Genomic DNA, 26,876 nt, shown 5'->3' with positions numbered 1-26,876 from the left:
AATCCCTTGAACTCACAGACTCTGGGAATCTCTGAAGAGGGAAAGTTTAGAAAGTGAAATGATGCCTATTAAATTAATTCATCTTCACTATGCAAACAACCACCAAGAAAATTTGGAGGTTCTGATTTGCTAAACAAAAAACAAAAAAAACCAAAAGCCTAAAATCCCCAAACCCAACCTATCAATCTTTTTCAAGAGCTACTGGACAGATGGCATTTTTATGTTCACAACCAAAATTTTAGTTGAGCCAGTTTATTAATAGACCATGTGCATGAGACAGATATGTCCTTCTAAAGTGGACTTGATGCTTCCAAAGGGCAATGGAGAAAAGTTTACAGGTGAGCTGAACATCTTTAATAAGTAGCAGATAACTCCTGGACCCTGAAACACTCAATCTCGAGAAGGATGTGGCTAACTGCTTTATGTGTCCATTTAAAAGCTTTCACTACTTTCTCCTTTGGACTGTTCAGTAAAACAGGAACTCTGAACACTCTCCCTCAGAAGGATGCAACAAGATTGATAACTGATGTTGAGAAATATTTGCTCTAGTATTTGTAGCCTTCTTCCTCCTTGCTCTTTCAGATCCCTTCTCTAGAGATGCTGTGCAAGCATCCATTAATGCCAGGTTTAAATTTACTGTAAGATGCCTTTGACCACCTGCTAAACTCTTTGTCTTCGTTCATGCTCTATGCAAACTTCACTGTAGGTTTATGAAGTATGTGAATTTTTGTTTGTGTTTGCAGAAGTACACCTTATGCCGTAATTCTCGGGAGCCCTGAGATACTTGACTATTGCATATTACTTAGCTACAAAAATCACATCCTTTCCTGCAATACTGAGCTCATTAATGCCCTACTACTACAAATGCAGTCATTTGCTCTCTCCCATTGGGTTCATTGCATGGTAGGGACTGTCTGTTCCTTTCCTGGACCCAAATGCTACAACAGCCAGTAACGTGACCATGTGCCCTGGGCCTGCTAAGGTATACGCTGCAGCTGTGTGCAAGTCTGTGTGTATTACTACATAAATCACTAGTAAGCAAAAGCCATTGAGATGAAATAACTTTTAGATAGCAAAACCTGTGAGCGTAAGTCCTACCGTAATTCCTGTGCAGAACTGCAATCATGCCATGGATGCGGGACATGAGCTCACAGAAGCTCAGCCAAAGTTGGCAGACAAACTTGTTGGCAGACAAACTTGTTATTATCGACTACCAAAATCCTCAAACCCTAGCTCTCAAAGGAGCAGATTTAAAGAAGCCTGGGCTTGAGCTGCTGGTGATACATGGCAGGTGAGGCTGGCTGTGGGGTAAAGGGCTGCACGCAGGGCAGTTTTGCAGTAAATAAGGCCAGGTTGAACAGAGCCTTGGGTGGCATGGTTCAGTGTGAGGTGCCCCTGCCCATGGCAGGAGGGTTGAAACTTGATGATCTTAAGGTCCTTTGCAACCCTAACTATTCTGTGATTCTATGAAATAACAGTCCTTCATTTTCTGCTGTGTGCCACTGAGCTGCATCCTTCACAGTGTGCTATCCGCCCCCGAGAGCAACTCCCATGCTACTTTGGCTGAGGCACTTCCAAACAGTATTCCCCCTGGTTCCGGTTTAATTTTCTCTCTGCTTTTAAAGGGTTTATTGCATAAGTATAGTATTTCTGTAGAGTTGGCTTCAGAACAAAGCAGAAATATAGATAATTTACCTAATGCTAGAAGGGGAGTAACAGCAGATGATAAAATTGGTTCCTAAATTTTTAGCTGAAACTGGAATAATAAACACCTATTATGTGAGACTTTTTCCTTCCTTAGGGGGAGCTGATGTGATATCCATGACTTCATTTGCTGCTCAGCAACTCATAACTCCACATTATTCCATGTATTGACTGAAGGGACTCACAGGTTGTTTTCTGTTTTTTCTTGGTTTGTTTTTTAAATAATAGCCAACAGCTGTTATAAAATCTGTATTTAAGCTCACCTACCAGTGCCTGGCACTTTAGCTCTATTTTGCCTGGCAGGAAGCTTCTGTTTTTATGATTCACTCTATTGCTCAGTTGCTCAATGCAGAGGTATCCCATGAACAGTGCTACTGAACCTTCAAACAGTTACAGAAGAGATGCCCAGTTAGGGTCCCCTGACAGAAGATGGTCTTTAGTGGGAAAAGAAATGCTGTTTGCTTGTCTAAGATGAGGGTTAACTAGTTACCTATTTATTGGTGGCTCCAGATGTGAAAAGCCCTCCCATTGCCTACAGCTTCTTCTCACTTTCCATTCTAGGCTCTACATTTCCTTACTCTCTCTTGGTGTCACTTCAAGAAAGACTAAGAATCTTTGACATTAAAAAGGTGGGTTTGAAATAATATCTCAAGCTCAGCAACGAATATCTGAGTTCAACTTAATAGTAAGAACAGTCATTGAAAAGTCTATAGCTCTGTACATTAGGCTCTGCCTACCTGCAAGCCTTGTCCTGGGGAAGTAGGTGACATGCAGAAAGGCACACATGATACAGACACCAGAATTAACTGCAGATAATTTAAACAGACTTGCAAACATAAATATATTATTCAGCTCCTTTGTAATCTCCAACAAGGAAGCAAGTTTGAGGTAACACTCACTAAAGAAGAAACCCGGTCAAAAGTTTAACTGCTCCAGCAAACTTACATGCTTTCATTCACCCTTCCCAAAAATGCTGTATTTTAAGATGGCTTATAACATTGTCTAGACTTAATTTTCTAGCACATATAAACCTGCTTAAGTGGATTTTGTAAAATACCAGTGTATCTTCAACCAGTAGTTACTATCCAAGGATAACTTTCCTTAGAATAATGCACAATATTAAATGACATAAAATTTGCAAGGCTTATGTCACACAATAGCTTTTAACAGTGTCAGGAGAAGGTATTAAAACTCTTACATTGTTCCTGCACTGAAAGCTGGCCCCTTAAAAAGCACAGAATGAACAGATACATGGTTTGTAACTCCTGACAGCTGTGTGCTGAGCAGTGATGCTCACACAGCGACTGTTCTCCTTGTCAGAATCTGAGCCCTTGGGTCAAATTATTTATCATATTGGTAATACCTCAGGTTTAGGCTAAAAGGCCATTCAAAAAACCCCAGCATGATCTTATCTGAAGTGAACATCTCCCTTAATACTGGAACATGAATCTATCTCCATTATTAAATTAATGAATGTGCTTTCTTTATTCTCTTCCCTATTGCTCACAACTTCACTTTAAGCATGTGCCAAATGACCAAAATAGACAACACCAAGAGAATATAACACAGCTGGAAAGGTCTCCCAAACTACAGAGGAATCACCAGACCTGCCTGGTGCTCCTCCCTTTATCACTCATAGCCTCTCACTGTAGTTCCCAGCTACCACCCTGGAGGACATGATGCAAGACCACCATAACTCTTACAGCTCCATGGCCATGATACCAATCACAAAAGTCACTCTGGAAGAGCTGGCTCTTCAAGAAAGTGTCTTCATACAAATATACAGTTCTCTTGCCCATGCCACTTTATTAAGAATATCTTTTATCCAAATCTGTAGCTCACTAGAAGGGACAAAAACTCAGTGAGACATCTTTAATATCCAGATCTACACTAGGCTGTTACCTAAGGGCAGTGCAGTTTGCAAGTGATGGCTCCTGTGTGCAGCACTCTCCCCTACAGAGGAAAGGAAGAAGAAAGAAATACTGAATCTATGGATGTACCCGATGCCGTACCTCTGACATATGCTTTGAATCTGACGTATGCAGAAAGAAGCAGGGGCAAAGGGTAAGTATAGAACTAGGGTAAAAGGAAGGCAGCTGAAAATTAAGATCTGTGTGAAGCGAGAACAGGGGCATGCTCACACCTGCAAGACATCTCAGCTGGCACACCCTGTGAACACACAGAAGTGGGAACAGTGTGCAGTGCAGGTGCAGTTACTTGTGTTATTTTTATATATATATATATTTTTTTTTATATAAACAACATCATCTACATTTTAACAGCAAGGCATTCCACAAAGCATTCCAAAATGGAGCTCTGTGATAAACATAAACCTCAACTTTTTAAAAGCCCATCCATCCCTTCAAATTTATTTCAATCAGGGAAACAGCTAAATGGATTTCTTCTAACTTTGCACTTAAAGTAAAATTCACCCCAAGACTGACAAGCATAAAAAAAATTCAGTCCAATGGGTGATTTCTATTTTTTTTTTAAAGCTGCAATAGCCTGAAAACAGGGGCTTGTAATGAAGCTGCCCTGTCAACCAGAACCACACTGTCACTAGAGCAACACAATCATATTGCCTGTGCAAAGAAGCAATGCATTTAACATTTTCTTCACTGTGTATTATCTATTAGCTGAGTTTGTCACAGAGATATGTGGCAGTTCCCTGCAATACTTATGAATATATGGCAAGGCATACAAGAATCCATGCATGTCTGCTTCAGCACAGGTTTGTCTTATTATATTTTGGCAAACAACTTAAACCCCCCCTTCCCTTTTCTCTTATCTTAGGTTTCTGTTAAATGCTGTTACTATCAAGAAATAGAAGTCATCCCAGGCAAACATCTCAGATCTCCCCATCTCTATTCACTATTACTAATGCACATTACATGTTCAATCCTCTCTTGCTGCTTCTATGAAAAAGCTCGTCAAAAACAGATTTCATTTTTTCTGTGTATGCACAAATTAGTTACGGATGATTAACAAAGCATTCATTCTTTTATTTGCTTTGGCTGAGACTTGATCTGTGTTACATTCATGTGAGGGAAGCACTTCATTTTATGTTGATTAAATATGAAACACTGTACTGTTGATAAAAAGAGTTGTGTTCAGGGCTGCATTTTATACTGACAAAAGATGCATGTTCTTGGGCTAATATTTTCTTAAACAAGTTTTTCCAGATTTTTTATTACAAAAAACTTGATACACCTTTTTGTCGAATTCTCACTAAGTACTGGGCAGCAAGAGCTTTATGTTGCAAAGCAATCTGCAGCAGTCTTAAACAACAACAATTACTGCATGTTTAATGTAATAAAAAGGAACATTCAAATTCTGCTCCACCATTTGATTTCTTTAAACATAACTTGCATTATAAAACTTATCCAAAAAAGACTCCACAAGTAGGACAGGCAGCTAATCATAGTTACAAGATTCATCTCCTATTACATTAAAAGTATAATGAAAACAAAGAGGTATTGGAAAAGTCTTACGGAAACTTATAGCCAGCTGTAACAGAGTTTGGCCCATCTGGTGTTACTGGCTCCAGCTATCTCAGGAGAACACGTGTGTAAATGCTTGTCTATAAGGCCCATAAATCCTCTATGTCCATTAAACATGGTGATATAGCAACACCAAAAAGGATGCACTTCAGGAAGGTACTTAAGTACAAGCCTAACTTTGAGCACATGATCTGCTTGTAATTAAATCAAGTTAAAGAAAGCCATACGATTAAACACCTTGTTAAATCTGGGAACAAGTTATTAGCCCTTATAAAACAGGAGATTCTATCTCGGGGTTTACAGCACATGAAAACAAACATACACACGTGCAGAGTATTATGCATACTTTTGCAAGAAGGGATTTATTTTTAGTGTAAGTATGTAGCAGTAAGTGCAGCTCTTACCCAGGTTAGGAGGAGGTCTGGCCACAATAACTTGCAAGGCACAGACCTCATCCATGCAACACAGTTTCATTTGTTTCTGAACTTCCAACAAAAATAGATGGGATTGCACCTTAATAAAACCTCCAGTAACGTCTCTGTGTCACAAAAATTAGTCTATTAGTGCCTTTCTTAAACATCACCAAAGCATGAATGTTGGGTTCTCATCTTACCTAGGAGAGGGAAGCCTACCACTCAAATGAGGCTAGAAACAGCTCAAGCAATGGGAAACTTGATGCCAGCTGGGTTTAAAAGGATGGCTAGTGCTTTGCACAAAAGACAGTGATTTCCTGGCTGCCCCTGAAATACCACAGTGCTGGATGAGAGGATGAAATGGGAAGCTTGGCTTGATCTAAGAAGGTTACCACATGGTCTCTGAGCAGCAGGCCTCTGCTCCCCATGAGGGGACATGGCTGTTTGAAGCCAGTCATTTGAAGCTCTTGAGACCCATCTGGGGGAAGGTCCTTCCAGTGCTGATATGCTGCAGGTATAAGGACAAGAAAGGGCCAGCGAAAGCAGCCAGGTCCATCTGGAACAGCCGTGCGGCAGTGCAAGGTGTGAGCTCCTGCAAGATATGAGAAGCATGAGGGCTTCCTGAAACACCCATTTCTTCTTATCGCCCTCATCCAGGGGAGAGGCATGAGATAACAACTCCTACCTGACACTCCAGCCGATCAGATAGAGCCTGACTCCTAACTCGTCTCCTACTCACATCCCACTCTTCCAGCCACATGCTTCTGCCTTGCACCAGCCCTGGCACTTTGCTGGTTCTTTCACAACCTAGATCCTTTCACTGAACCAGCAAAAACTCTTCCAGAAAAAAAAAAAAAACAACAACCTAACAGAAACCCCCCCAAAACCCTACCAGTTTCATTGCAGGGAGATGAATGAGCTCTCCAAGGGCCAGATGACCACCACAGTCAATGCACTGAACGGGCAAGAACAAAAAGCAGGGAGCAGAGAGGAAGAGGCAAGGAACCACCCGTTTTGACAGCAGCAAACAGAGAATGGTTCAGTAATCCCATGTGGTCATATTTTCGGGCAGTATTTTATGAAGATCTACTCTTCCTGCTCCAGCCTGTGTGAAATTAGCTCCCCATCCTTGCAGACATGGGGTGGTTAAAGTGAAACAAAGATTTCGTTTATTTTTTAAGGATACCCCAGAAGATTCTTTTTCTTTGCTTCAGGTCACATAAGAACGCACAAAAGGACAAAGCAATAAATGCTCACATGCACTTTCTTGCCCTTATTTCCACTCTCTGGAACGAGGCCAGACACATCTAAGTAGTGCACTCTGTTCTCTTCCACTCCTTCTCAGAAATTATGGAGTCTTTCTCCTCTGCAGCCAATTTCCTCCTTTTTTCTCTGTGCAGGCCCAAGATTCAACTACTACAGAACAATGTTCCCCTGTTTCTCTCCGGGGCCCATTCTCCATGCGTCTACACCGGGCTCTCTGAGCCCTCCCAGATCTTTAACGGCTTCATGTTTACAGATCCTGGATGAAAACCTGTTCTCTCTGCTCCGATTCTAGGAAAATTCCACTCTCTTCCCATTTTGCATATGAACTCTGCTGCACTCATTTTCTTCAGGTTCAGCCACTCCACGGTCCTAAGGAGCTGCCACTCCCGAGGTTCTTAGTACCTTATTAGCCCAACTCACATATACCTGACACAGTCGTACTCTGAAAATACAGCTCAGATACAGCTGTATATATCTGTGTCTCCTAATACAGTCTCCCTAATCTAAGCCTGAAACTTGAAATCGGGCACTAGCAAGTCAAATAGCAGGTATGTCACATTATACAGCTTCCCAGTTATTTATAATATCAACATATATTATTATTAGGCTTGCAGAAATTATAATTCACAAAAGTAAGTGCTACAAATAATTATCAGTTTTAAATAAGCTGTTTCTAGACATTCTATTGAAAGATGTTATTCTCCACATTCCAGCTACACGAGGAACATTCCTGGAGAGCTACAGGCACAAGTACCGTCGACATTTCTAAAGCTCTCTTTGAAGCAAGTCCACCCAAAGATGCTGCTAATGGTTTATTTATTAACATACCCTGTCGCCATCAAAAACAAATACAAGAATACATTAAAAAATACAGAGTCTCTCTAATGAAAATATTTTCTTCTCTAATTCTTGGCTGTGAAGTTAACCTGATTTATGGAATTGAAAAAATCTCAATGTTAATTAATTTAATATTTGATCCATCCATACTTTAAAATATTCCACAATAAAAGCAAATGGGGAGGGGGGTGTAAAATCCAAACGACAATCAAAACAAAACATAAGCAGACTTAATCTCATAATTATTGTAACGTAAAAACACTTAGGAGACATCTGCATTAATCAATTACCAGAAAGTGCTTCAGTCCCAGGTAGTTAGTGATAGCACTCGTATACTATTACAGAGAGCCTGATGTTTTGGCAAAACCAGAGCAGGAAAAAAATGAAACTAAAAGGCATATTGTACATGTGACCTACAGGACTTGGATTATTACCTCTAAGCTTATTAAGAGTAAAAGCTGTCAGTCGGACCACCCCACAACCAGGGAGGAAAACTAAGATTACTCAGCAGTAAAAGGCATAAAAAGGAGACGTGTATTCTCAGAACGGACGAAGGCAGAGAGGGTGAACCACAGACCTGCTTCAGCTATCTGGAGCGGTAATTGGCTCACAAGAGCGACTACCACGTTAAGGCATTATCATTATCTAGCTCACATAACTGGAAATTCACGCTCTGTTCTTTAAATTGGCTTAACCAGCAGCATCTGCAGCACTTTAATTAATTACAGCAATTGGCGTACCTTAAAAGTAGATGCACAGATCTGAAATGATAATGCCCTGTGAGTAATAATTGTAAGCCAGCATCAATTCAGATCTATCCTGAACAAAACCAAGGGTACACTGTTGTGCTTCAACTGCACAGAAAACAAGCTTCAATATAGTAATTATTGTTGTCTGTCCAGGTTCACCAGCAAATGCTGCGATTCTGCGTGACACTTCACATTCAATTAGGTCGGGAATGCAGAAGCTCTCAACGTGCACAACAAAAAAATCTGTTTGGGTTTGATGTTGTCAAGTCAAAAATCCAGTCAGGCACTTAAAGATGGGTCTCCTTCGAAAGACAAACTCAAAGTTAAAAATCAAAACAGAGACCGATTACCACTATTTTTAGTGCACTCCTTAGAAAGAAAGAGAGAAGCCAGATATCTCAGTAAGCTCAGAACAAAGTTTTCTTGACAGCCATTAGGCTTTGCTTCGGTAAAAAAATAATAAATCCACAGGCACTGTACACAGCCGTGTATTTTTTTTTCTGATAGCTGCAGCTTGAAAATACAGTAGATTTACTTGTTAAAAAAAAAAAAAAGAAATCAGAGCCAAGAAGTTAAAGTGCCCTCCTGTTCCTTTTATACACAGCAATTCAGAATCTTTACTTAGAAGAAAATAATTTTTGAAGGCTTGACAGTGAAATCCATTTACACATCCTGGACACATTCAAAAGCTCTTCTGTAACAGACTTCATACCATTTCCAGCCAGAACACAAAACAACACTTTCAAGATTTGTTGTGACTTGCTTCTGTACCATTTCTGGTTTAAAGACAGATTTTATGTTTTGTTACCACCATGCTGCAAAACAGGACACAAGATTCTTAAGTGTCTAATGTGCAATGGAAGGTTAAACAAACACACACTTGAATGGCTCAGTGTTACTAAGTTGATCAAATTTGATCCTCAAATTCATCACAATTCAGGGGTCAAAATACCTGGTAGAAAAGCTATCACCAAATTTGAACTCCCCATTTGTTCAACACAACTTTCATCTTTCATAGCAGCGTAAAAGAATGAAACAACTTTCTTGATTCTAGTAAACACCTGGTAGTTTTGAACATACTTAATCAAAAATGCCCCACGAATACAGGCTCGACTAAGGGATGGCTGGCTTTAAGTAGCAAAAACTTCAACCATCTAATACAAGTAGATACTACAGAGCGATAGATGCCTTTGAGTAATTTTGTCCAACTCATTTTCTGAACTCTCGCCTGCTTTCAAGTATAACACACAGAACAAACAAGGAGGCAAACGTCAGCAAGGAGGAGAGTGCAAGCCCGAACAACTAAAATACCAAGGCTGATGTAGCAGCAAAACGCAGAAATAGCAATCTGATGCAGGAACTCACATCAGAGAGACATGCAAAATGCAGTCAGAGGAGAAAAACGGCTTTTCTAAAGCAGCAAAACTCCAGTGAAGGCCCTCATATACTCTGTGCCTAGTGTGTCCGGGTTGGGCAGACAGTGGTAAAGCTTCACTGGTATGTGTAATTTTGAGACATGAATATCTGTGTTGAGATATACACTGATAACGTGTTTGTCTAGGGTGCACAGAAAACAACTGCATGCACAAATAAACAGCTGCACACTCAATGTAATCACATTCATCTCCTGAGTATCCACTTATAAATATTAATCCAGTAACTACATGTGCTACTAAGGTGCCAGCCTCTGAGGAAAAAAGGCCACAGTGCAGGAGAAGTATAAAATAATTCTTATCTAACACGGATACTTATTCCACACAGACACTCATTTCTGATGGAGAGGGATCACAAGTGCACAATACAAGTTATTCATTGACTAAATACCACCACGAAATGCTGCGATATAAAGGTTGGAAGGATTAACACAAAAGGTCCCACTCCAAGACAAATGTCTCCTTCATAGTTCAGTTCACAGCCATCATGACTGCTCAGTCAGGCCTACGATTCCAAAGCGTTGGGTATATACCTGCTAACCAAACACGCCAAAGACTTTCAAAATCTCTTGTTGACACTGGCATATTTTTAGAGGAGATTTTAATTACCACCATAATGAAAGAGACTTTTAAACATGGGAAGATCACCAAATAGTTTCCGCTTCAAATCTCAGTGCCTTCTGAAACAACTTTTACAGAGGAATTATGAATTTGCCAGGCTGGCAGGGTTTACACTCTGCTTCCTCCCTTCTCCTCCTTTAGTCTCTCACCTTTCCCAAGTAAACCCCCCCCTATTTTTGAGTATTTCATATTTGTAAAGGCCTCACATGATTTAACTGCACATTTATATAGAGGCCACTTTTAAAAATAAAAGCAGAGACATAAATTTATGAGCATGCACTAAAACACGTTGGGGTTTGCTGCAACAATACAATTACACAGTGATTTTCAAACAAGCCGTAAGTACTGGGTGGGGGGGAAGTGCAATTCATATTTTTAAATATATCTTTGGATGTAAATATTCTCCTCTAGTAATTGCGCTGTTTTACACATTCCTACATCTCAGAAACTACCTGGGCTGTGTTTATCTTCTAATTCCATTTTCTGAAGGTACTGGATCTTCTACTTTCAGCAACAGACAACAGTATGAAATAACTAAGATTTCTGAAGGAGAAAAGGCTGAATTTCAGTACAGACCATCTTATCCTTACTGGGATGGTAATTTTTCTACTCCCTCTACTGGCATACTTGAAAAGCAAGGAAGGAAAAACCTGAAGGGCATTCCAGCTTGTAAAACATAATAAGAAAATATTTTTTGTAACCTCAAAATAATTGTTCACACAACTTGGCAAAACATTAAACTCAAATCTAAGGGATTTTTAAGCCACCAGCAAATTTTTGGCAGATTGCTCTGTTGTAAAAATTAGCTGAGCACCCCAAAATAAACATCCCAGACCACTTTGTGTTACAATTCCTGTGAAGCAGTCCCATCAGCTGTCATGGCTCTGATCAAAACAGATCACTCCCTAAAGCATACTATATGGCTAGTAAAATACCCTAAGAAAGATCTATAGAATATAACTTTACACAATTACTACACAGAAAAGAGCAAAAACATCCTGAGCTTAATGAGTTGCTACTTAAATGTTCGGCAGTGCTCTCTGAGCCATTTTATATTAAAATTGGCTAGCTCTAAACATCACACATACAAGAAGTATTGTTTGACACAGTGCCATTTTGATGATAAATTGCAATCTACAGCTCAAATAATTCTACCCAGGGATTAACATTTCAGAGGCTGAGCCAGAGATTATGCGTGTGGATCTTGAATTTCATCATCTCCCTTCGGCACAATAGCTTATTCTTCCTTTTTTCATCTATTCTCTCATGAAGGGTCAGGAAAGCTTAGCCTTGCTGTTTCATTCATTTCATCTCTACATTAACCAGATACCTTGCAGTCTTTAGTTCTTACGTGTTATTCCATTACAAATACTACAGCTACACTGCACTATGCTATGGCTAATGAGGTATGTACCAAATCAAAGGGTGCCATCAAGTGGTTGTAGCACACTACCAGCATTATGCAAAGTTAGTGTTCTGTAAGGGGTTTCACCAGGACACACTATACAGGGCGGATTAAACTCTGCTGTAATGTAAAGCTTTCAGGAAAATTCAGACGCTGAGAGATGGTAGTCCCACATGATTTCACTTCCTTCCTTTTAAATTCTAAGGCTCAGGCTAATAGCCAGCATCACCACACAGGAGACATCCCTATCTCTCACTGAACAGGTGAGCAGGTTCCAGGATTGCTTCCTCTGTTGCATGCTCAACTACTCATCACTGTGCACCAGATGACAAGTTAAGAACAGACTTAATAACCTCTGAAAACCCTCCAAACAAGCAATGGGACAAGAAGGATACTGCAGGACGGGGGTTTCACAGAAGATGGGGAGAATAAATACAATTATTTGTGGCACTCCACCCAGTTTCAAACCAAACTGATTTTTGGATTACTTGCTGAGCCATACATAGACTGAACTTGGAGACAATGTGAGAGCTTTCCGCTGCAACAACAGTGAGTTACGCAGCACTTTGAAGTAAAGATGACTTATGGATCATTCTTTGGCACAGGTATTCAATCTGACCCCGCCAAAAAATGGGCTTTCCAGATGAAATACTTCATAGCCAAAAGCCATTTTATATTTAACCATTATCTTCTAATCCATGTACTATCAGCTCTAAACCAAGCCCATTACTCCAACTCACCTTTGCCTGGCAGGTAAAATCCAACCAACCAAAATCAAACTTAAAACCACTTTCCAGTATATCGAGACAGATTATCGAGACAATGAAAAAGAACAGTGCCATTCTAAAAACTGTAGTAACTTTGCTACTCTAGGAAAAAAGTTTTCCACGTGCCATGGGACACAGAAGTTTCGTTTGATGGGGATGAGACTGAAGATTACCAAGTTGTAATGATATCAACCATGATCTCACCAGATCATGGCCATAAACACCATGACTTCCATGACTCAGCTGTCACTTAACACTGCCAGCTTGCACTTGCAAAGAAAACATCAAGAAAATGTGATCTGAATGTAACTGACGAATATAGACACAAGTCTTTTCATTTCCAAAAGGATCTGGCTCCAAAGTATAAAAAGCTGAATAGCCATGACCACATCAGCACAGCCACTGACTTTTTAAGCATGTAAGTTCAACCATATTTTTCCTGTGGTAGTGACAAAGAAATGTCCACACTCAAGCAATGCTCAAGGCAAATAAGGTCCAAATTCTTCTGAGATTGTTCCCATCTGCCCAAAATCTAGCAGCAATGTTCCCACACGTGATCTGTTTACACAACCTGCTGCCAGCTCAGGCAACCACTCATAATTTGGGCTGCTGCTCTGAGGAAGAATATAGTTACAATGCACATGTGTGAAGACCAGTAATGAATTTTCATCAACTGCAAAGCAACACTCGTGTGTGGTGGACCAAAGACAATTGGAATTTGTAATGCAGAAAGAAGTCAGCCCTTAACATTCCCCATGTTCTCACTCTTAGCCGACTTCACACTTCCCCATGCTCCCCTTAGGCTTCCTCACTTCAGTAGGTTAGCCAGATTCCTAATTCTGCAACACAGACCCTTCATAGGACACCTGTATACAAACTTCCAAAGGGGAACTAAAGGTAGAGAAAAAAAAAGATTCAGAAGTTACCAAGAATCAAGCTGAAAAGATGCTAAGCTGCTTCCCAAAGTATTGCACAATATGTAAGAGTTACAGAAATTACAAAAAGAAAAGGGAGAGGAAAAGAAAGAAAAAAGAGAGAAAGAGCTTGGTTTCCATGAGGCAGCAGGGGGCTGCTTCATCCAAAGAAGAGATGGCAGACATGGGATGCAGGGGTAGTAATGGAGTCGGCTGCATTAAATCCAGAACTATTCAACCACACGCAGGTGAAACACCCAAATATCCTTTGAGATAATACCCTTCCTCAACAGCGTCCATACTAGTTATTCAGTCTATTTATGTAACACCTCAAATCCTTTCTAATAAAGGAGTTTATTTTATTATAATATATAATTAAAGTTATATAATATGAACTAAAACTAATTATGGGAAAGATTTATACAGATGATTCATGGAACAGGCAGCACATAAACTTTATACTAATTCTTTGCTGACAGATTTTTTAGGATTACTTTCTAAATACTTCATTTTGTCCTTTCTTTGACAAGTATATAGACAAGATCCCCCTAACTCATCACGTTCCTTCTTGTAGCTGCTCCTGGAGCAAGCACTCAAGGCAAGTGCTACTGAGAGGTCTGGCACTTAATGGAGGTACTTCTGTGACAGCATTTCCCTTGCTTTTATCCCACTTGAGCCCAGCTACAGCTCATTCTCTCTGCTCCCATTTTCCCTGCTGCTTGCATTACCTGACCATACAGTATCCCTTGGTCTCACCTTCCCATTGCAGACAACAGTTCCTTATGCAGCAATGTCAGCCATGTATTGCATCTTATGCTTCTCATTTTCAGGGAAAGGTATATTAAAGGACAGATAACACCAGAATAGTAGGGCTGGGAGGAAAAAAGAAACCAAACCAAAACCAAAACCAACCCAGGGGGTGGAAGAGAGGTAAAAAGGTCAGACACAGATTTTGATGGCAGTGAATTTCTATGTTCTTTTTATATTCTTTTCTGATTTACCACTTAAACATGGAAAGTACTAACAAATCCTTCATTCCAAATAACTTCTACTCATCATCAGAAAAAATGCAAATGTAATTCACTTCCATTTCAGGGATCTACTTTACAGCCAAAATAAAGAGACAGAATTCTTCAGGTAATTTTCAACATCACTTCTGAATTGGTAAATACTGTTTGTGCTTTTTTATTTTAATGTTGTGCCTTCCCAAGGCTGGGAACTGTTTCATGGAGTTCCTTTGCTTTAGGGAGCAAAGCTTTAGAGTTTCCCACACATTATCTCTTGCTAAGCAAAATGCTCTTATAGTATAAAACATTAGAACTATATGCAAAAACTGAAACCTTAAAGGAAATATCTGAAAACTATTCAGTATGTTTATTTTTAGTAGGCAAAATCTTCAGAGTCAGACCTATTAAAACAAGCATATAGAGCCCGGTGTCCATCATGCTCAGCCTGCCATTCTACTTAACCTGCCAGTTTGTTCTCAGTTATGGTCTCCAGACAACACACTAGAAGCAGAAATATTACTATTTAACAGCACAACATACTACACAACTGTATTACCTGCAGGCTTTACGTTCATCGTGTTTGATGTATCATTACATTCTACTTTTCAGGCCACGGGAATATGTAAGAAACATGGCTTAAGTATAGACCACTGTGCTCAGAATAGCAATCTTTGAGCTCAGAGCTGCAGCTCTGTATGGGTCACAAATCTGGCAGAAACTGGGTTTAATCTTACATTTATGCTAGCACATAGAACCACAGAAAATACTGAACAGCTACAAGATGTCACTTTATGGCAGTTTATTCAATGCATTTTTATTCACGCAATCTTTCCACTCTAGTCCCAGGTTGTCATCACACCTAAGTTAAACCAGGAAATGTTCGTTTATGCTGCCCGTCAAGATTAAAGAAGCAACTTGGCCCAGATATAGGCAATGCAAAACAATGAGAATGGAGAAACTTCATAGTTAAGAAAGCCCAGTATGACAGTGTAGTATCAATTCAGAATAAAGAACATGCTGCGAGGGAAAATACCTGAATGAAATGGCATCAATTAAGTTATGGAGGTCAATTAATTTCTATTATATTAAACTCTAATAAGACAGCTAACAAGCAAAGATAAGAGGCTGAAGGCAATAACACTTGGTGCTATTACACTGCCAGATGGCTTTCCTAATAACAGAGGTTTTCAGGAAGCCAGAACTCTATTTTTCTGTCAGCTGGCTACTGTTGTGCTTGTGGCCACTATTTTTAAATCGTATGCTCTGAGTCAAATTACAACTGCTTGCTTGTACCATCCTATCCAGTTACTTATGCAGAGCTACATTTTACACAATAACGGATATTTTAATTCTTTTTTGACACATATTTCCATACCCTGGGCCCATGCAATTGCAAGGTATTAACTCAAATCAACCAACATATTCAATTGTACTCCCAGATTATCTGCCTTTGAAGGTGACTTATGTCAAAAATAGTTTTCAAATCAATGCACTGCCATTTTCTCCATTTTCTACACCGAGTATTTTTTGCTACATGGCTGCAATATATGCTGTTTTAACACTGTACAGCTCCCAGATCAAAAACGAGATTTACCCATCATAATGTTGCCCCAGACAGTGACATTTTACATAATGATATTCTGAACTGCATGGAGAGCAGACATATCCGTGACTGTATGTAAATGTAAAAATACACTCAGACACATAAAACCAGAAAACAAAGTGCCAAGCTGAACAGGCTTAAAAGCAAATACTTTTCTATTAAAAGGCAAGTTGCTCGGCTCAGCTTATGCCTAGAGTATGATTAGAACCCCACTGTAAAACAATTACCAAGACACGCTTCTGTATTTGATGTCTGAAAGAGAAAGACCTCATGCAGACTCTGTCTCTTGTCTGTGCTGGCAAGTATATTTTACTGCTGATTTTCTATGAATAAACATATGCTAAGAGTGTCTGAAACACACTGCTGGTTTTAAACATGCCTAATGTACTATTAGAGGTTTGTTTCCAAAGCTGTCTGCCTTGTTTATCAGCTTCCTCCCTCCAGCTGGCAAAGAATATCACTGATAGCATCTCTGATCAGCTGTCTTGCACAGTACACATCTATAGGAGACACATTCTTCTAGCAGGAAATACCCTCCCCTCAAAAACCTAAGCAAAATGGTTCTAGCAATTTAGAAAACAGTTGTGCTTTACTACTGTGAATCAATAATAACCATATAAATTACATGTCATCAAACTCGCGCCATCGTAATGTTATGGTGTACCACACTTAGTGAGCTTATAAAGCTAGAGCCTAATCCCAGGTTGTTCTGCCCAGTGCCCAGCAGCCTCCTGTCTCCATTTTATATTCAAGACCCTTTGGTGTAATTGTAGCATAAATATCAGAAAATAAGATGTCTCCTTTAATTCAGGAAATTTTAAACTGAAATGCTGTAATACAGTTTTCAAAGGTGCCATATCATCTGCCAAACTGTATTTGATAAAGATCCACTTAGTGCAGTTATTAACACAGCATTAGAAACAACATTATTTTGGGCACTGCATTTCATTTGGGAAAAGCAGATCAAGTGACAAAAGAAAATCTTCGTGACTACTTTTGAAAACCCCACAGTAGAGCTGGACGGACTCGCATTCCATACTCCACTGATTCAAGATACGTAAGGTATTAAAAGTGTAAAAAGTTAATTAGATATTAAAAGTTCTTTCAACAATTCATCTAAAGTTCTCTTTTAGATAAGATTTTTGTCATCTCACAACTCTGGTTTAATACATTATTACATATTAATGATAAAAAGGATTAACGGAGGCCTTAATTTCAGGTGATCTGGGCAGAGTCTTGGTATGGTCAGGCATAAGATCTCTGCTGCAGGCAGCGCTACTCCATAAGTGAACATCATCTGAAGTAACTAGCAGGCTTTGCTTGGGGATATAGGGGTAACTGCAGTCAAAACAGAAATGAGTTGACAGAGTTGCCCAGAAAAGCTTACGCAGCACTTGCCCTCATGATGTGTACCTCAAGCCAGGACCACTGGTGCTCCTCTGTGTGCTGTGCCATGCAGATAAGAAACACCCTTAACACGCCCTCAAGTCTTTCAAATCTTGTGTGTGTAACACTGGCCCCTAAAAGAGGTGGCAATTCACTTGTCCTACAACATGTGACGTAAAATTTCTCCAGCAGAACTCTGATGTGCAATCCACTTCCATTATCTTCTGTAATTTTCAGAAAAGGTGCCTAGTCTAGAGGGGTGTTTAAGTCACACTTGTAAGGTTGCTGCTGACAGACCCTCTCCCACTCCCAGACACCTTAACCCAGGGTGATTTGCACTGTGCACAGGCCTCTCTCCTGCTCCTTACTGGAGCTCTGACTTTGCCTCTGATCACATTTTACTTTAAATTAGAATTGTACAGAAACAACATTGTGGTGTGCACAGGAAACATCAAAGTGTTACTGAGAAAAACACCGGATCAGGCCTCCTAGAAAGATTTCGTACCCTGGTTCCTTCAGAGCCAGAGAAGCCAATCAAGAGCCAGAGAAGCCAATCAAGACAACGATTTCCACAAGTTTTGCTCTAAAAACCTAATTTCAGAGATTTTTCAACTAGAACAAAGTGCTAAATATTTAATGTAAGCAAAAACTAAAACAAGTTTTCTGATTCTCTATTACATTTAAAGCAGAGCAAGAGTGAGACGGCTGAGAAAGCAGCATTTAATTCCTAGCTATATCTAGACCAGAATACCCAGCCCAATTTACACAGACAGACAGTCACAGTTCACATAATCACATACGGCAGAATATGACAGGGGAATTAAAGGACAAGGAAAGCATGTCCGAACTATGAGCTTCCTATTCTGAATGTATTAAATGCAGACATTTAATTCAGCAGAAGGCTAACCTGGTTGGTTCTTATTTTAAGCAAAAATTTATTTCAAGCGAAAATTTATTTCAAGCAGAGAATACAAAACAAATTATAGAGCTTTTTTTTTTATTACTTTTTCTTAAAGCAAATAGCCAATTTAAACTTAAGCTCCCATATGCTACATAGATGTACTAGAAGAGATAGCCAAGACTTTGTAATAAATTCTGATATAACAACTGATGAGCAAATAGAGAACCATATTATTCCGCACACCAGTCTTTTCCCCCAGGTTCTTTCTGCAAACAGCACTGACAGCACTCAGAATTTCAATTCACTACGCTATGCTGGCATTTGCCTCCCAACCTTTATTTCCAGAAACAGGTGGGAAGATTTGACATGTAGACCTGGCCTTTTACTCTGATAGAAAGCAAAACTTATTCTTGTGAAGTTAATGTCACAGCAGTGCTGTAATAAAAGAGATTTAAATGCCCAGTGTGAGAGTCCGATTTTACCAAAATTCTGGGCTAATGACAGTTCAACTTCAAATGAGCTATTTTTTGAAAAGCTTCATTTGGAAAACAACATATTCAGAGCTGTATCTGATGAAAACTTCAACCACAAAAGGTAATCAAGGGAAATGAAATTCCATGTATAACCACTATCATATTATTGTGGTTGATTAGTCAGAGGCGAGTAAAAAGGAACGAGCCTCCAGCCACACAGATCAGATTCTGTTCTCCAAAGTTGAAATTGGTAAGACAAGAAATAACAGCCTGAAACTGTACCAACAGAGATCTAGGCCACAACAATTCCCAACACCAAGGACAATCATGGAATCAGAGAATCAACTAGAATGGAAAAGGCCTGTATGATCATCAAGTCCAACCATTAAGCCAGGACTGCCAAGTCCACCACTAAACCACGTGACTGAGGGCCTCATCCACACAGCTCTTGCACACCCCCAGGGACGGTGATTCCACCACTTTCCGAGGAAGCCTGCTCCAATGCCTGACCACCCTTTTGGTAAAGAAATTTTTCGTAATATCCAGTCTAAATGGAGCACAGGAACAAGCTGCCTGAAACACGGCAGGGCCCCAGCCTAAAATGTTTTATAAACAGTTAACCAAGTGTTTGCTTGGAATGACGCTGCCTTGAAGCCCAGCCCAATCTATGAGCAAAGCTTCAAAAGGAAGTGCAGCATTTTTCTCTGTTCATCTGTCAAAACAGTTGGTCTGACATGTCCTTTTCTGCTGTCTTCTGTTATCAAAGACCATGACACAAGAAGAGATGGTTAGTATCAGAGGTACAGCAATGATTGCCTATACTCTGATTACATCAATGCTACTGGAAAGGGTTCACTCACCACAAACCTGGGCCCTGCTAATAGCCGATATACTAAACTGAAACACAAGGGACAGGGAGAATCCTAGTATGAGCCCTGGAATATATCAGTATGCCATTTATTAGCTATTAGCCTGGGTTCAAAAAGCATCTTTTATAAAAAGCTGGAAAAGTTTCACAGACCAAATCTTTTACCCTCTGAAAACATCCTACAAATTTTTCAATTTCATTTAAGAACATAGGAAGTAGCAGTCTACAAAACTGCCACACATGCAAATATGATTGTTTGTCCTCAATGGATGCTATTATGTGCTTTTTCCTGCTTTGAGCATGATAGGAAGCAAAATGATATTTTTCCATCACTTCAGCTACCTATTTTAGATAAAATTCCTGTACACAGACCCAGTGAAAGCTTCAACGTATGTGGACCAATTGAAATCTCTACTCTTCCTGCCTGTCCCTTTCTTCTTCCATTAGCTAGACAATCTTCAGGGATCAAGAAACACAGCCTAAACTTCAGGTCACATGAACTCTTCTTAGAAACAATGCTGTCTTTATTTCACATTGACTAAAAGTGATCAGCTGCCCTCCTCCTGGCACCTCTGAGGAGATGCTTAACAACTGCACCAGCAGAGGCCACTTCACTTAAACTGCTAAAGACAAAGTTGTATTTAGAAACATGCACTGCTCATTTACATAAACAGGAGAGCATGGAAACCATACTGGAGGCTGTTTGTGAGAGTTTTCCCATGTACCTATAGTCTCTTGCTCTGTGTTCTTTGTTAAGCACTGGTGCATCAGAAACCCCAAGAAAGCAAACAAGGTTACTCCTTGGGGTTCAATTTTAAACAGGGAAGAGATCTAGGTTAGATGTAAGGAAGAAGTTCTTCCCTGTGAGGGTGCTGAGGCGCTGGCATAGGTTGCCCAGAGAAGCTGTGGCTGCTCCATCCCTGGCAGCATTCAAGGTCAGGCTAGACAGAGCTTCCAGCAACCTGGTCTTGTGGAAGGTGCTCCTGCCCTAGGCAGCGGGTTGGAACTGGATGATCTTAAAGTTCCTTTCCAACCCAAACCATTCTGTGATTCTAAATCGTATGAGAAATCAGAAGTTAATACTGAAAAAAATTAACACTGGAAGTTGGAGCTCCGACAATTGAAAAGAACAAAACAGCATATACTCAAATTACCCATAAGAGCAATGAGAGAGAAAAATCACTTACTAGAGCAAGTGGTTTAATATTTTTAAATGGAAGGCAAACGGTCCTTGTTCTCTGAACTGAATAGGCAAAATAAACTAATGCCAATCTAAGACTTTGAAAACCTATTACCTCTCCACAGATGGGTAAGTCTTATTCTTAGCTATCAATTTCTTGCTCTCCAACTTGCAACAGCCAACCTGAACATCCGATATTATTATTCAGAAGAGCAGAAAAAACAAGACAGCTCCAAGAAGTGCATCATGAAGAAGAAACAGATAAATATGTGTGGCTAAACAAAGATGAAATTAGAGACAAAAAACTTGTCAGCAAATATACAGAGAATGCAGCTGTCAACAAGTAAAGACATGGAAAAGGCTGACAGAAAATGAATATCAACATTTAAATAAGAAAGTGCGCTATGGTAAAATTATTTATGGATTAGAAATACAGCAGATGACAAAGATTCCCTTACTAGAATATGGAGTGACTAAGACATTAAAAATACAGTTACAAAAGGAAATAAATCCTACAATAACCAAGGTGATGGATCACGAAGTGCATGTATTTGCTGGATTAAAAAAAACACAACAGACAAAAACCCAAACCAAAACAAGAAGAAACACAACCAAAGAAACCCAAGTATCTTCCTTCATTTTCATTTATAGCATGTTTATCTTGCACCAATCACCTCAGCACTACTTAAAAATTCCTTTCAAAGTCCAGAATAATCTTGTTTTGAATTTGGTAGCATCTCACAGCTGAAGCATCAAACTTCAGCTGAGATCTCTTTTAGCTGATCTTTGTTCAGCCATACCAAAGCATTACAAAATTATTTTAGAGACTATCGCTTAATAGTAACAAAAAAATCCTCAAAATAAATGTTTTTAGCAGAACTCAGATTACTTCATAATGAAAGAACGGCCATAAGCTTTTCAGGCTTAAGTATTTTCCATTCTGAGCGTTGCTTGCCAAGGAGGAAGGGAAACCTGGCAAACTCTGAGGACAGAAAACAGACTTGGACAAAAAGGAAAAGCCTCCAAGGGACCATAAATGCCCCCACACTTCCCCAAAGGTGACTGCCGCGGTGTCAGGTTCAATGCCACCTGTGTCGGGTTTAGTGACAAATATGTTCATTTAAAAGCAGGAAATTTATATCTTAAGGCTGAAATGGGTAAATGTGTACAATTTAGGGAGAGAGGACCTCAACCTCCTGCCTCCCCAGCTCCCACATTTTTAACAAGTGGCTGTTCTGTCCTGTGAAATGAGCCAGCCATTGGATCATTTGTTACTTGCCGGAACAGACGGACATATTTTCATCCACCACTGAGTGGTGCTGTTACTCTTGAAACGAGTTTCTCCAGCTCTTTAAGCGTATTTGCAGACCAGGTATTTCTGGGATTATCTACAGCTTTCAGTCGTGTTTCATTTTAGAAAAACAGAGGGAATTGAAAGGAGAGGTTTAGAGCCGCTTTACCTCTCATTTTTGCGGTAAACCTACTTATTAAATTTACTATTCTTAGGATAATATTTATATATCTTCTAATGCAAGAATAAAAACATCTGCCTACCAATGACTATTTGGCAGTTCTTTTGGTAATAACTAATGACATAACTGAGGCTGTGAAGAGTAAGTCTGCACACAACAAAAGATTACACCATCACTGATACAGAGGAGGCCAGGAAGATGCTGAGGACTGGAGCACCTCTCCTACCGAGACAGGATGAGAGAGCTGGGGTTGTTCAGCCTGGAGAAGAGAAGGCTTCCGAGAGACCTTGTAAGAAGGAGTCTTCCAGTACCTAAAAGGGGCCTACAAGAAACCTGGAGAGGGACTTTTTACAAGGACAAGCAGTAACAGGACAAGGGAGAATGGCTTTCAACTATCAGAGGGGAGATTTAGATTAAACATTAGGAAGAAATTCTTCCCTGTGAAGGTGGTGAAGCTCTGGCACAGGGTGCCTAGACAAGCTGTGGCTGCCCCATTCCTGGCAGTGTTCAAGGCCAGGCTGGACGGGGCTTGGAGCAACCTGGTCTAGAGGAAGGTGTCCCTGCCTGTGGCAGGGGGCTGGAACTGGGTGAGCTTTAAGGTCCCTTTCAACCCAAACCATTCTATGATTCTATGATACATACTGGAACCATCTCCACCTGCTTTGCAGAGGCCGTGTTTTGGGGCATGACAACTGGAACAACCTCCCAACCCTGCAAGCATTACTGCAACATGTAGATTTGAGGCAGAGAGCAAGAGCAGCATGCAGCAGACTTACTACTGCCCCCTCTATATATCATACAATCACATGTGAAATAAAGCACTGAGTTATGAAGCAGGACATTAACTCTACACACCCACTATAAACTTCTGAAAGAAATCTGCTGCAGCGTCACAGGAAATCCAACTATACCCACAGGAGTTGGCTGAGAAATATACTGACATTGTTTTATCCAGAGTTACTTTTACAGTGACAACTGATGATGGAGACTTCCCTGACTAAAATAAACTGAGAAAGAAAAGGAAACTCCAGCAAGCAGTAACTAAACTGTGTTTTGTGTTCATAATGTCTCATAAATGAAAATAGAAACTTGACATTTAAAAACAAAAGTATAAATTAAGCACTTCAGCCCTTTTAAATGTTCAGTCACTGGCAATCAGAATAAACCTTAGCTTTGGACTTGCAAATCACTTCTAATATTGACAACAAAGAAAAAGCAGCAGTTTTAGGAAAAACAAACAAACAAAACCTATGCAATTTCCATTGCTTGCCCATACTTCATTGCTGTGTGGTACTACTGCAACTCAGTAAAAGAGCAATATTTCTTTTTGCTTAAATCAGCATAAATTAAATCATGTTACCAGAAACAGCCCATTAATGAGAGAAACACACTCTCTTGATACCACAGTCCTTTAAAATGTACTCAAAAAGAACTTTCCTCTGCAAGGAAACTCAGGTAAAGCAGCTTCCACATTTTACAGCCCAGGCAGTCATAGAGCAGAGGCTGCAGCCAAAGGCAGAGACAGGAAAGGAAAAAAATACTTCATGAAGCACTTGCTCTATGCAGCGTTAAGCCCTGCTGTCTGGCAAAGCATGTTGTTTGTACAGCCTTCAGGAGCTCAGCTCTCCGGGAAGTTCTGGGAGCTCCTGACTCAGAGGAGTCAGAGACTCACAGGATTGAACTGTTGGGTTGAAAACTGGGTGCACAAGACTACTCCCACCCAAAGAGACTGGGATCTCACGGAGCAGGGGGCACATCATGACTCTCTTGCTCTTTGCTTAGGCGACCATGGCTGGTCCCACCTCTCCACCCTCCCTCAATTTCCTCACCTATAAAATGGAGGTGATGAAACAGTGCTTTTCGCTAAAGAGTGGCGTTCAAAACCGGGAAGGGTTGACTGCTCTTTGAGATGTACAGATGTCATAACTCAGCTCTGACTTGCTCACTCCCATGTTCTTAGAAAAATAATGTGTCATAACCCATAAAACAATGAGTCATAACCCAGCTCTAACTTGTTTACTCCATTGCTCATAGCAAAATAATGCAAGGAAGACTGATGCTTACAGGGAAGGAATTTAAGCAGTGTAGTATAGTGTTCCCCTCTCCTGTATTTTTATTGTAACATAACAACAGGTATTTTAATAAGCCTTTATTATAATAGAGCAAGGCTTTACTGTGGTTCAGCAGCTCAAATTTTACTCAAGCTTTTGTCAGCATTTGGACACCCTTTAATCTTTTAAATTATTAAGTCTTACACATATAAAAACCCATAAAACATAACATTCCAGCTTACATTCTCTATGACAAACGTCCATTCTTTGTCTTCAAATTCTTCAGCATGGGGATCCTAGAAAAACAAACCAGAGAACTTAAGTCTAAAAGTAATCCAGGGTGCAAGAAACTGCAACTCAGCCAAGACTTTCATATACTCATAAAAATATTTTTGCCCACTAAAGATGACAGAGGGAATTATTTTAGCTAGGATGTAGGCTTCAATGGATGTCAATAAGATGACGAACAAGCTGCAGTAAAACTACCAGTGAGGATTTAATAACACTCCTCCAGATACAAACATGAGGCTGATCCTGATAAAGGTTTGTGATTCTGTTTCTTTTCACCCAAGACCAAGAAAAAAAAAATCCCAAAACATGAATCTCTCAAATTCTTAAGTCCCACCTCCCAAAAACCACAACAAATCTACATCTTGCTGGTATGAGAAGGCATACATCAACCACAGCATAACCCCCACCTCCACATGCCCAGGCTTCATCAGCACAAGTAGAGATCCAAAAGTCAAAGCTTCAGCATAGCACTTCATTTGACTGCAGATTTCTTAAATACCTATCATCCTTACTTTACAACATTTCTGTTGTATCACACGTGAGGAGCTTTTTTACCAACAGGAAGATAAATAACAATGAGGTTCATATATTTGGCATTTGTTTCCAATTTAATGAGCTTTCAATCTGCTGGTGTGGTCTGTATTGTCTGAAATTAAGGTAACAGTGGAGACATTAAGTCATTCTTTTCATGCCTGTATCAAGGATCCCACTTAAAATACATCAATTTATCATCCAATCCTAGTTCTGAGCAACTGTTATAAAATAACTTCTACTCCTCTTGCAAAACAGCTTCTCACACTAAGAGAATGTGGCTTTAGGCTTTCTTCAGACACGAAGCCTAATTTTACTATACCTCAATTTTATCCCATTATTTCTAGTTATAGGAAACCACTCCATTACTCCTTTGCCTCTGATGCTTAGCATGCTTTACACATATGCACATAAATGCCACTTCCCCATAATCAGCATTTACCATCATTATGTATAACACCCCTCAGCACCTGCAGTTTTCTTGCTATTATTTGGAGCCTGCTCCCGATACCACACCAAGCAATGAAACAATCCCATTTTGCTGCTGTAAATTAACAAAATGGATCAAGATATTTTACTTCTACTTTCTCTCCATTGGTACCATATTTTCTTTCTTTCCAGACTGCTACAAGCCTCACATTCAATCTTTTCAACACACATTACCTTAGCCTTTGCTTTAACCATTGTTACTGCATTTAGTTTTCCTTGAAGTCACACACACACAAAGTCAGTGTATCACTGTACTACAGATGGTTCTTTTAACTAGTTCTCATCAAATGCACAAAAGATTTTTGTAACAAGCTTACAATAAAATAGTAAAAATAGTAATTTTCTTATTTTTCCAGCACACAAAAAAATTGAAAAACATGCTCTTAAATAAACCTCACATTTAAATGAACTACTGTAACATTTCTAGGAGGATATTAGAGAGGTGATTTAGATCAGACATTAGGAAGTTCTTCCCTGTGAGGGTGGTGAGGCTCTGGCACCGACTGCCCAGAGAAGCTGTGGCTGCCCCATCCCTGGCAGTGTTCAACGCCAAGCTGGACAGGGCTTGGAGCAACCTGGTCTAGTGGAAGGTGTCCTGCCTGTAGCAGGGGGCTGGAACTGGATGCGCTTTAAGGTCCCTTCCAACCCAAACCATTCTCTGATTCTATGATATCATCCTCTCCCCTCCATTGCAGTCGTTTCTACAAAGTCCTGCAAAGGGGGCTCACTGCTTTGCAGACCCCTTGTAAAACACTGGCTCTCCTTGCATGAGGAGTCCTGCTGGGCTTCAGTACGCTCACAGAAGAAATTCAGCACCACATCGTACTGCCGGTACCATTATTACCTAAAATATTTAATAGCTACAACCACGAGCATCATATGCAATATGTGTTTTAAAATGCATTACTCCAACAACAGGATGTTTCAATGAAAAAAATAGAAGATACTTCTAAAAACTTGTCAAAACTAATGTGGTTTGATATATAAATCTTTCTAATTAAAAAAAAGTAGAATA

General features: G+C 39.9%; 1 protein-coding gene across 9 annotated transcripts in view; it reads right to left on the bottom strand.

Annotated features, from left to right (window-relative positions):
- EHBP1 (EH domain binding protein 1) overlaps nt 1-26,876 on the bottom strand; it is a 226,647-nt gene that overhangs the window by 146,531 nt on the left and 53,240 nt on the right. For all 9 annotated transcript variants that reach the window (XM_061461391.1, XM_061461386.1, XM_061461387.1 and 6 more), the window contains exon 5: nt 24,793-24,846. In XM_061461391.1, the coding sequence (XP_061317375.1) occupies nt 24,793-24,846 (54 nt within the window). The remainder of the gene's footprint in view (nt 1-24,792; nt 24,847-26,876) is intronic.

Source organism: Pezoporus flaviventris, unplaced genomic scaffold (assembly GCF_033815535.1).
Source record: "Pezoporus flaviventris isolate CSIRO_AGI_PZ_B2104156 unplaced genomic scaffold, CSIRO_AGI_Pfla_v1 ptg000031l, whole genome shotgun sequence".
Classification (NCBI taxonomy): domain Eukaryota; kingdom Metazoa; phylum Chordata; class Aves; order Psittaciformes; family Psittacidae; genus Pezoporus; species Pezoporus flaviventris.
Note: the sequence above shows the minus strand (reverse complement) of the source record. Positions and strands in the feature narration are given on the sequence as shown.